General features: G+C 37.7%; 1 protein-coding gene across 7 annotated transcripts; it reads right to left on the reverse strand.

Annotated features, from left to right (window-relative positions):
- Positions 1-1,565: 1,565 nt before the first annotated feature.
- LOC147557201 (uncharacterized) lies at positions 1,566-10,764 on the reverse strand. 7 transcript variants are annotated; one of them, XM_086658183.1, is made up of 11 exons: positions 10,554-10,692; positions 10,087-10,142; positions 9,780-9,992; positions 8,654-8,691; positions 8,433-8,547; positions 6,594-8,062; positions 4,707-6,397; positions 4,451-4,581; positions 3,555-4,330; positions 2,925-3,037; positions 1,566-2,228 (listed from the first exon to the last, which is right to left on the reverse strand). In XM_086658183.1, exons 4-11 carry the CDS (start codon positions 8,687-8,689, stop codon positions 1,916-1,918), a joined length of 4,644 nt encoding a protein of 1,547 aa, XP_086514309.1. In that variant the 5' UTR covers positions 8,690-8,691; positions 9,780-9,992; positions 10,087-10,142; positions 10,554-10,692; the 3' UTR covers positions 1,566-1,915. The 7 variants fall into 7 exon arrangements, with proteins under 7 accessions (XP_086514309.1, XP_086514311.1, XP_086514314.1 ...); XM_086658185.1 differs by having other exon boundaries at positions 9,695-9,992; positions 10,554-10,661; XM_086658188.1 differs by having other exon boundaries at positions 9,049-9,992; positions 10,554-10,661.
- Positions 10,765-12,073: the final 1,309 nt, after the last annotated feature.

A 12,073-nucleotide genomic window follows, 5' to 3' on the forward strand; every position in this document is an offset into this window, starting at 1 on the left:
TTTTTTATGGAAATCGAAATAAACAACGGAGCTTTGAGCTGGTTTATTGGATTGGAATGAGATCTGAAGCTTCTTCAAAAAGAGAATGAATATAGGTTTCGATTTTAGGAAGAGAAAAAATTATGGTTTTTGATTTTGATAAGAAATGAAGATAATGGTTTCGGTTATTAAGATCGTGATTGGAGAGAGAAAGAGGGAGATAAAAATGGAAACCGAATATTGGTGGAATTGATTAAACTGGAAGTGTTTCATTATATATAAGGTTAGATTAGGTATTATGAAATTATAAGCATCCTAGAGATTTGAGTTTTCTCTCGAGATGGATACAAATGGACTAGATATCTATTTGTTTTAATATTTTGGTTTATAAAAACATTTGAAGTTTAGAGTGGATTAAATGTGTTATTACGGGTAGATTTTTGGGTCATAATTAGCCCAAAAATTATTTGATAAATAAAAGTTATCTTGTTCAAAGATATTTGATAGATCGTTTTTCTGATTTGGATTTGAATCATTTCCAAATGAGGTAAATAGGTTGTTAGGTTTTTTTTTATTTGATTTCAAGTGGTGGTTTCATTTGGAAACTGAATTGGTGGATTTTGGTGGTTTCCTTGCTCATCAAGAACCTAAATCGAGGCTTATCTAATGAAAAACTATATCGAAAAGTTTGACTAATGAGGCAAAATATACTAATCAAGTTGCATTATTGGTACGTTTACATTATTGGTACGTAAAATAAGTCCACCATTAATAGAAAATCAATAGTTCAACAAAAAAAAAACAGAAAATCAACAGAAAAAACACAAATGTCAGTATACATGAAACAAATCTGGCCCAAAAAATATTTTGCATGGCAGCTTATTTTAAGATACGGCAAACAAATCATTTTTTTATGATACCACCACTTACTGCTTTAAAAGAACTTAAATAATCCTACGAAAACTTAAACAATCCTACACCTTATACTGTTTAATTTAACGCAACTTAATTTATGTTGCATAGAAAACAATTATGTCTCTACACATTTATACCATCAAAATAATTAACACATAGGTGATGCATTTGTGTATTAGTATAAGAAAAAAAAAATCAGGAATTCAAAAAAATGTAGACCTATTTTTTGTTAAGTAAACCTATTATGTTTTTTACTTTAAACCAATCACCCAGTGCAAAAAAAAACTTTAGAAAGATGTTTAAGGCTTGGTCAAATTTTGAAGATGCTTAGTTACAAATTTACACTAGTGAGATCTTGGTTATTTTCTTGAACCTATAAATGTGCCTTTACCTTCAATGATACTAATCACTAATGTAAGGAACCCAGTATATGACAGACCATACATCAGCTGCTCTTGCAAACCCAATACCTAGGTAAGAGAAACTCTTAAATTTAGCCGAATTGAATCTTACCAATGTTTTTGTTCAATGGGTCAGGGGTTTTCTAGTCCAAATATGGGAATCCTCAATAGTGTTACAGGAGCTGCCAAAAATACTAGTCACATAACATCAGATGTCAATATCAAGATTTTTTTTTTTGTTGAACTATGTCAATATCAAGATGATGTAAAAAAAAAAAAAAGAACTCTTAAATAATTATAACCCTTTGTTCCTTGTTAGAATTTTCTTTTTGGACATGCTAACTACAAAGAGAACAGGAGAACAAACCTAGAGTTTCTAATTGACTGCAGACAACAAAACTTCTCTCCTTTTCAATCTGGGATATCCAATTCCTATTAAAAACGATCCAGCATCCAAACAAATTGAATTCGTCAACACAAAAATATGATCCTTCTTCACAAAAAACAGTAACTCGTTTCACATTAATCTCGCATTCTATTAATATGCAGAAGTTTCTGTATCCTATCACCGAGTCATCCCTTTGCCTTCAACACAGCAACATGAGCATGCAAGCAAATTCTCAACTCTCAAGTATACTCTCAGGCTTGAAAAAGGCGAGGGTCGAGAACTTCTCCTCTTCGTTAAGCTGGGCAAACCACCTCCTTATAAGATTGACGTAAGGGCCAGATCCATCTTTGTCAATAAGAATCTCTTCTATGTTCTGAATGATTTGTACAAATTCTACTTTGAGAAGGCCAATCAGAGAATAAACAGCAGAAAGTTGCACAGGATAGTTGGATTTCTCTGTAGGTGTCTGACTGAAAAAGGTAGACAAGCTAGATCGAAGTTCTTCAACTCCCGTCTGCTCAGACCCACTATCGTCGACTCCAAGCCTGAGAATTAGAAGGATGAAAATTAAAATATATTAGAGTCAAATGCAGTTCAACACAGACAACATTTTTCTTAGCTGACCTCAACAAACCATCACCTGGTATACGTAGAACAAGCATATGCTAAACATGGAGGATAATCATAGAAAAATGCAGAAGGTCAATCTCAAAATTAAAGAAAATGATACTATAGCTTGGTCTTATTATAAATAAAGGGGTGGGGCTCCTGCTACTGTACCACTCTACTGGCGCAAACCGCCCCAAGATAACGACTTCAGGTTTGAAAATTTGATTTCGTTAATCTTAAGGCGTACCGGCCAGTACGCGAGACGATACTATTAGTAAGACCAGAATTGCACAGCAACGCAGGTAGAGAGCGGTATCAATAATAAAAGATGCAAGTAATAATTATCAAAAGTTGTTATAATTCTTTTTCAAATGAAGCATGTTGTAATCCTGATCATTAACTTGAAATGCTTATAGGAAAAACACACTACAACAGATTATATTCTACTTAAAGATTCTACTAGACATGCATTGTTTTGTTATACTACTATGACAGGTTCTGCAACGAATCCTCATTTCATACACTGATAATATCACAGGTACAGTTCTACCGCCTGTCGTGAATTGTAACTACTTCAGACAGATCAACACCTGTGAAAATATATGCCAGATAAAAGAGATCAATAAACTTACCTCCCCAATTGACCAAGAAGAATAATAATGGCAGCTGAAAATTTTTCCGAGACACATGATTCCAACATCTTTAGAAGTTGAGGAATAGTTTCACTACAAATCCACCTCCAACCCTAAAAACAAAGACACGGAGGATAGAGTTAGATAAGTACCGGACTGATTGCGCAACAAAAGTAAGAACTTTCGAGCAAAATTACTATCTATAGAGAGAAAGGAGCAGGAAGGACCACAAGTTTAAAAAGATCATACAATTAGGAAACAGAGAAAAGGATGTCAACAAGGGAAAAAATAGGCATACAAATGAGAATGATTGACGTTAATTTTTGGAGTTGCGTTAGGTCTAAATCCTACTACTTTTTGGTGCCTTATTCCAATGCATGTCTAGAATGCAGGTGCCATGATCAGTTAAGACTTTTAATTGGATATCATCTCATTTTCTGATTTCCCTCCTTTTAGTTACCAGTAGATTGAGTTTCGGTTACATGTTGCTATCAAAGTCAGTGAAATTTTGACTGTTTTTCACTTAACATAACCACACTCTGTAGAATTTGAACCTATGAAATTGGGTTTCAGACAGTATAATAAATCAAGGATAATATAGCTAAGCAATCAGGAAGCTGAAGCACATACCGTAAAACGCGATAGAAGCTCCAGCGAAGAAATAATATCATCGAAGTCACAAGTCCTCCGGTTGACAACAGAATCTAATCCATCAGTAGCAAGGCCTCCATCGAAGTCTATGCCATGTATACACACTTCATGCCCGGGCTCTCGTTCACCTTTTGCCAAATTTTCGGTCCCCGTGACAGAATAGGTATGCAGCTTCTCCAGGAGCAACAGCATAGCTTTATCCACAGGAACTACACCTTCTGAGAATTTGCATTGCGAACAACGAGGAAATCGAGGTTGACCTTCACTTGCAGATGAGAGATCAGAAACACATTCACTATTGACCATTTCATGTCCTCTCTCAAGAAGTACAACTATAGATTTAATAATAGTCACGATCCAACTGTCGCTGTCAGATGAGAAATATTGTTTTCCACATACAAAAGCAAAAACATGAAGGATTGTCAGAACAAAAAACGAATCCCCTATGTGCTTCCTGATGATATCATATGATGCTTCCCGTATAAAATCAATGTAGCCCATTGCTGAAGAGATAGATGCTAGTGCAATGCTTCCAATAATTAACTGATCAATTGTAGCTATTTTAGATATTACAGATATAGTTGACTCATTAACAAGGAAAGCACTCCCTGAATCACAAGGGAAACCTGATTCCTGGCATAACTCGTTATAAGACAGAACTCTTCTATCCATAAGGAAATCCTGGATGAGGCTAATCAGGATATCCGTTCGGATTAACTCCACAAAGATGTGCTTCATATCTGGTTCAGCTATCACTGCAAGATAAAAGTCCACAACGTTTTGGGTTATATAATAGTACCGATTACTCGGAACCCTATAGAGTAAAATGCATAATTATTCGAAATGTGAAGAGGAAAAATCAGAGGTGAGCAAACCTTCTTGTATATGTGCAGCAAAGGACTCTGAACAAAGAGAAACATTTTCAGTCGAGTAGTTTTCAAGTTTCACTGAAGTTACCACAGAAATGTTGCGAAGCAACAAAGAAACAAAAACACAGGCTCTCTCCCTGGAAGATCAGGAAACATAATTTTTCAAAAGGCATAAACATAACAGAAGTTCATTGATAAACGACTGGCAAACCTAAAAAATATGCATGTACATTATAGGAAAGAAAGGAAATTGATCACTTACTCCGGCAGAAGATCCTGCTCCTTCGCAAGGGCAAGCAGAATTTTGTGTGCAATCCAATGTGTCTGAGAATCCAATGATATCTCAGAGATACAGGAAATAGTGGCACGAACTATTCTAGACACGCTGCTTTTGCCCGTCATAGTTGAAAAAGTAACACAACAGTTAGAGATTCTCTTGTTATTAGATCCACCATCCCTTGCACATAGAACTTCTTTCTCACCAACTCCAGAACAGAGAGTTTGTTTTGGGACTGGGGTTGCAGCAGTAGACTCCATGACATGATGAGCACAAGTTCTTCCCTCATCTGTAGCAGTATGAAATTCATCTTCCTTATTGTTCAGAGCTTCAACAGAATTATTAGAACAAATATTGATCAGTGGTCCTCGGCATTCAGTAGCACTGGACTTGTTAGATATCAACTTGTTTGAATCAATTTTCATGTCAACAGTTTTGAAACGGCAAAGCTTGACCAAACTGTCTTCAGTAGTTGCCAATCTGCCATGTACATTTCCCTCTAACAAATCACAAGAGGAATCTATTTCAGAAAGTTTTGTATTAGGAGAGTTGATTTCAGGCAGAGTAGGTGAGAAGGGCATTTCTGTTGCCATCCTATGCCTTTCCTTATCAGCTGGGTTATCCAGCTGAAGAGTTGTCAATCTACCATTTGCATTTCCCTCTACCAAATCATGACAGCTATCTAACGAGTATGGTTCCAGGTCAGGAGAGTTGATTTCAGGTAGAGTAGGTGATAGGGGCATTTCTATTGCCATCTTATACCTTTCCTCATCAGCTGGATTATCCAGCTCAAGCAACTTCATAAAGTCCTCAAAGCCCATGTCCTCGAAACGTACCCCTGAATTTTCACTGCCCCTAAAAGTACCAACCAATTCGTCCTCTCCTGCCTCAATACTCTCTGGAAATTGATTGACATTTGACACACCTTGGGTGCAGACGTTTGCAGAGTCACTGACTTCAACTCCCAAGTTCTGTGAAGGTTTCTGTCTACCAGCCTCGGCTTGTGGTTCCAAGATGAGTTCCCGTTTCTGGAGTGCTGCTTTCCTTTTTCTGGATTCATGGTTCTTGACAAATAGACTATCAGGAACTTCCTGTTGTTCAACTTCTGGGGCGATAGACTTAGTTGCTGATGGCAGATTGCTCTTCAACATCATGTCAAGCTTTCCATCCATATGCTTCAGGAACTTATTATCCCGACGCATACAGTCATCACTTTCTACCGTAGCTCGGGACCTCTTCTTTTTCCTGGCTTGTACAGGCAGTCCACCAACAACATTATTTTCTTCATGCCTATGTGAAGTCAAACGTGTACTTGCCGTTTCTTTTTTAGCAGGACCAGTGACATTGTTTTCAGCTACAACCCCAAGATTTTTGTCACATCTGAGAGTGGTTATTTTCTCAGATAATCTGGAAATTGATCGCACATTATTTGAGTTCTCTTCTACAAATTTTGATGATGTGACAGCAAAATCGCCTCTTTCCTGTGAGCCCACCAATGTTCTATCAGAAAAAGATGTGCTAGTAGAATATTTTGCAGAGGTCTGTGACTTGTTTCTGTCAGAACCTCCAAGCAGAGACTCCAATTCAGAACTAATACCTGAGCCCGGTTTGGTACAGCTCCCACCTGAATTATTGCCCTTCCTGTTCGAAACATGAGGCCCAAAAGTGTTGGATATCTGCAAAGTAGATATGACAGCATTTAGTTAGCAAGGAATAAAGGAGATTGGATGTGATTTGACAAGTATATGCTTTAGAATAATGCTATCACACCATCCAGAAACGAGTAAAAGTTTCTTGATTCAGAGGAAATATGAGAGAATGAAAAATTGTAAGTTTGTGAAAGAAGTACTCAAGGAGACTGAAGAAACCAACCTTAGCTGAAGCATCAATACCTTCAGGGCTGTGAGAGAAACAACCATCTAGTACATTAAGCCGATGATAGAACTGGAATACATCCTGTTTTAAGCGACATACTTCTTGATGCAGTAAATTATTTCTCGTTTTTTCAAGCTTAGCAACCTTTTTAGCATGCTTTACATGCATCCGTTCCAACTTCAGTTTTTCTTTTAGAAGCCTCACATCTGCGCTTGAGGCCTTTTTACTGGAAGCAGAAAGAACAGTGTCGCCCTTTTCCAATCTATTAGCTGATATTAATTCATGAATTTTCTTTTGCAATTCCTTATTCTTTTGTCTCTCCTTCTCCAACTGCTCAGAAAAATGATATCCTTGAGATTTCTCAGCGACAGCTTTTTCTGAATCTGTATGCTTCTTTTCCCTATTAGCCTTGGGCTGCTTGACTGCCAGCCTCATGGGTGCTTCTTCTGAATGGGAAAGAAGCATAGTTGATGTCATCTTCTCCAGCTTCTCCTTTTGTGGAACTTTGTTCCTCTCCTCTCCCAACTGCAGAAACAACTGATCTGACCTGTGTTTTTCATTCGCTGCCTCTTTCCTTACTTCAGTGCACTTCTTCTGCTGGTCTGCTTTTGCCTTTTCTAGATCTGCTTGTTTCTTCTCTCTATCTGTCCTCTTTTTATCAGCTTCAAGGTCTTTCTGTGTCATTTCGTTCTTTGATCTCAACGAAACCAGCTCTGGTCTTGCTTTACTAACCTCAACCTCTAAGGCTTCCAAACTAAGCTTAGGTTCATGCACCATTGCCGTAGTTTTGGTTGATGTGATCTTTTCGTCCACCTCCTTCTGCAGTTTTCTGTTCCTTAGTTTCTCCTCCTCTAGCTGCAGTGATAATTGCTCAGACCGACATCTTTCATTCACTGCATTTTTCCTCTCTTCTTCTGCGCACTTCTTCTGCTGGTCCGCCTTTGCTTTTTCTACATCTGCTCGTTCCTTCTCTTTATCCGCCCTTTTTTTCTCAGCTTCAAGAGCTTTTTGTGCTACATCGTTTTTTGATTTCAAGGAAATCATTTCTGCTCTCGCCTCACCAGCCTCAACCTTCAAAGCTTCCAAACTAAGCTTAAATTCCTTTAACTTATTCTTCTCAACACCTTCCAATTTCTTTTGTTCTTCGGCCTTAACCTTTTCAGCTTTCACCAACTTCCATGCTTCGGCAGTTTTCTTCTTCTCAGCCTCAACCTTCTTTTTCTCGGACTCTACTTTCTTTTTCTCCGACTCAAGAAGCGTCTTGAGATGATTAATTTCTCTTTCCCCTTCTAAAACCCGACTTTGCAGCAGATCTTCATTTTGACCTCTCGAATCCACATTTTCCCGTAAAGAGGATATCGTTGATGTCAAAACCGATATCTCATTCTCCAACTCAAGTCTGGCGGCAGTTTCTTTAGCTTTTGCTTCTATCTCGGCAGACACTCGGCTTTGTTCCTTCTCTAACACTGCCAATAAAAAACCAAGTTCTCTTATTACAACAGCACCATTCACCCCAATAACTTTATAGACTAAAATCAAACTACTCATCTTCCTTATTCGAAAAAAACAATTTTACTAAATTACAGAAATGGGTAGAAACCCGAAGTGAATATTTAACTTCTTATATTCCAGGAGTTGCAACCCAAAAGAAAAATGAATAGATAATTGAACAATGAAATCTTTAGGTTTCCTCCAAGAGAAATTCCGAAAGTAGCATAAATTGTGCAAGAGAAAGTGCCGTCTTAAAAGATTATATTTGACATACAAATAAGCAACAAAAGAAGAAAACAAACCTAAATTCGTAACAAGATTAATACAGAATTTAGATGCACTTACATGTAGTGACGCTAGCATTTTTAGATTCAATCGTTTTGAGTTGATCGTCAAGAATTTTAATCGCTTTCCGAAGAGCATTTCTATTTTCCTGCGACTTCCTGAGTTTCTCTTTGAACTAGTTCACACATTAATTGACAACAATGAAGAATCAAAGATGAGTTTTTAACCAAAATGGAACAAAACAAATATATCAAAATGTTGTTTTATGAGAGAATACATACCACTGCACAACAAGGGTTTAGAGGTTCTTCCGCCATTGCTGCAAGAAAATAGAGAAAGAAACGTTAGGGTTACAACAATTTAAGAAGAGGAAGAAATGGTAAAAGAGGAGGATGAAACAGATCAACAAGTTAAGTAGTTTTGGGCTAATGCATCACTTATCACTTGTCCGCCATTAAACTGAATCAAGAGTTATCTCGGTTGTCCCTAAAATCTTTGAACAAAAAATGAGTCTGCCCGGCTCTTTCCCAGTCCAAAACCCGGCGTGCCTACGTGGCTCGCCACGTCGGGCAGACTATGCCAGCAGGACAGTTGCATTTGAAAAAAGTTTTGAATTTCTAAAACTAGTACCTATGTTTTTCACTAATTACAAATATGCCCTCTAATAAAATACGACCTCCTTATGCAAATTCGAGAGTAGCAGCAACCTTTCTCCTTCAAGGAGAAAGCCTAAGATGCCTGAAGGGATTCATCTTGTTTTTTTTATTTGCAGCCGATTCTTAGTGTTTATCTTAATTCCTCCTCTTTGATTTGCAACCGATTCATCTCACTCTACAATTTTGAAGCAGCTGAAATTCAAGTCATTTCTTCTTCGATTTGCATTACCCGCTGCAGCTATTTCTGGGCTTATTCTTAAATATGCACCCCATCTCAAACATGTTCATTTTGAAGTAAGTTTGTTCTTTGATGTGCAGCATGTATCATCTTTCTCTTACTATTATTTTGAATTTCAGGGCAAACTTGAGAGAATTAGGGCCAAACCTTGTTTAAATTTTGGGCAAAACATAGTTTAGATTTGTTTCAGGGGGTTCAAACACAATTATCAACTTACTGTTCTGCTTCAACTTAGTTTAGAATTCCATGGCTTCAATTTTTATGCACTGTTTTGGGCTTCAATGTGATTGCCAACTTAATGTCAACCAGTTTGATCCTTTTTTGCTTCACAGAGATAGTTGACTATAAATAATCATTGAACTAGCAATTACAATTTCTAGTAAAAGTTTTAATGTATGATTTGTCGTCATCAATGAGTTTCATTGTACCGATTATGTTGCTGATGATTTTTGATGTCCAATACTTATGCTGTTGCAGGAATGTGGGATGAAAAGGCGATGTTGAGAAATAGACCTTAGTTCGAAATCTTGGGATTGCTAGTCACAAGAGAAGATAGACATTAGTCGGAAACCTTGGGATTCGCCTGCTCATCTAGTAAGATGTTTGCTGCTGTCAAATTTCCCTGTATAATGCTTTCATTTGCGTGAAGGTAGTTCAATTCACGAGTTGCATCTGTGGCTATGTTAATCTTTGTTGGCCAGTCGATTGTGGTTTCTGGCCCACGGGCTGCAGATACCAGTCATGATCAGTAAAAACAACTTATTACGCTGGTTTCTATCGACTAGGCAGAAAGCATAAACAACCCAAACCCTCTATTTACCTTTCATGTTCAGTTAGCCAAGCCGTATTATCTTCGAATAGCTACACTACCTAAATCTAGTGATAATCCATAGAAATAGATGAAAAGATTAATTAAAGTTATAGAAAGATGAATGGATGAATTACAATAACCAAAAAGACAGTATTAGACCTGTGTGATGTACTAGTATAGCAATATAGGTTAACATTAAACATCCTAATTCATAAATGCAAACCCATTCATATTTCATGAACAAAAAATAAGTAGAAACAATTCATACACAATTCACAATTTCTAATTACTCACTACTTCGAAAATAAGAATAAGAGAAAATCAGTGAAGAAGAATAGGGAAAAAGAAAAAAGTTAAAGAAGATGAGAAAATAGTGAAAAAACGAGTGGAGATCGGAGAGAAGAAGAAAAACTGATGAACAAGAAGAAGAAACTGAAGAAGAAGAAAAAAATAGTGGAAAAGAGAAGAAGAGTTACCTTGAAACTGAGGAAGATGACTGACGATTTGAAGAGGAACTGAGGAAAAAGGAGGGTTCTTGGGTTCGTACTCCACTCTCTCTCTACTGTTTTTAGTCGATTAGGGCTAAGGGAAGAGAGAGACTGATTTCAAACTAAGACAAGTCGAGTGGGCTTGGACGGTGGGGTCCAAAAAAAATTTCGAAATTCTCTTGTAGGCACCTCTCGTTTCTCCTAGCCTCCTACAATCCTACCTAGGCTACAAAGGTCTTGTTTGATAGGCCGTTTCTCCAGGGAAAAGAGAAATATTTTCTCTCTGACTCTCTACATGTCTCTCACTCCATGCATCAACCTTGTTCTTAGGGCTGGGAAAAAGTCCGCAAACCCGAAACCCGTCACGGATACCCGAGTCTGCTAGAGCCTGCGGGTACCCGAAGGCGAGTTTAGCCCGACCGACCCGATGAAATCAACGGGTCAGGTACGGGTTTTGAAGTGCTACCTGACATCCCGCCCGAGCCCGCCCGATAATCTTTACCCGACATAACCCGCTTAATAATGTCATCCATCTATAAGATAATACATATGCACATTATATGTGTGCTTGCTTGTATGTATTTATGTATGTATATATAACATATATAAATTTATTTTTAACGTATTTGAAGTGTATAATATAGATATATATACATATATTGTTGTCCAAGTGCGGAGTGTCCTTGACATAACATTGTTAAGAGAAAATTAAATTTTAGTTTCGATAGAAATTTCGGTACCATTCGAAATAGAAATATTTTGGTCATTTCAACCGAGATATTTTGAAACTTCGGTGAAAACCCGATACTCGACCGCCCGATACCCGGGGAACCCGAAAAGTTTGACGGACTTGGACAGGTTTTGGACACTAGGATTTTTTAAATTACCCTCCCGATTAAACCCGAAAGCTCGAATGGACAGAGAGTTTCAAAGCCCGACCGGACCGACCCGATGAATGACATGAACCCGACCGGCCCGACCTGGACCGATTCCCACCCCTACTTGTTCTTCGTCATCTACATTCAACTATAATTTTTCCATAATTCATATATACTAAAACTTCTAGATAGCTAGTTCATTTATACATAAGAAAATCATCCTTTTCTCTTTCACCACTAGTTAGACTGGTTTTTGTAACAAAAAAAAGTCTCTATATGTTTTTGAGAAAGTCATCAAGGTCGATGCAAGTTAGGAGGTTCAAGGACATCTCTCTCTCTCTCTCTCTCTCTCTCTCTCTCTCTCTCTCTCTCTCTCTCTCTCTCTTTTCATTCTCTCTTTGTGTCACTTCCACACGTTTTATTTTCTCTTCCCGTGTTTACCTGTTCATCTTCATGTGCTTCCGTTTCCCGTATAAACATCAAAGGTGGGGAAGGATGAAGTTTGAGTGATGTTGGATTCTCAAATCTCAATCTTCTTCTCATCAAGGTGTTTGAACCAAAACCAAAGGCCCAAAATCATAACAAACCATAACTTCGCAGAAAGCTCAAGACATGAAGACCACCAATTCC

This window comes from Eschscholzia californica, unplaced genomic scaffold (assembly GCF_041429995.1).
Source record: "Eschscholzia californica isolate CP2 unplaced genomic scaffold, dmEscCali1.0.p SCAF_2, whole genome shotgun sequence".
Classification (NCBI taxonomy): domain Eukaryota; kingdom Viridiplantae; phylum Streptophyta; class Magnoliopsida; order Ranunculales; family Papaveraceae; genus Eschscholzia; species Eschscholzia californica.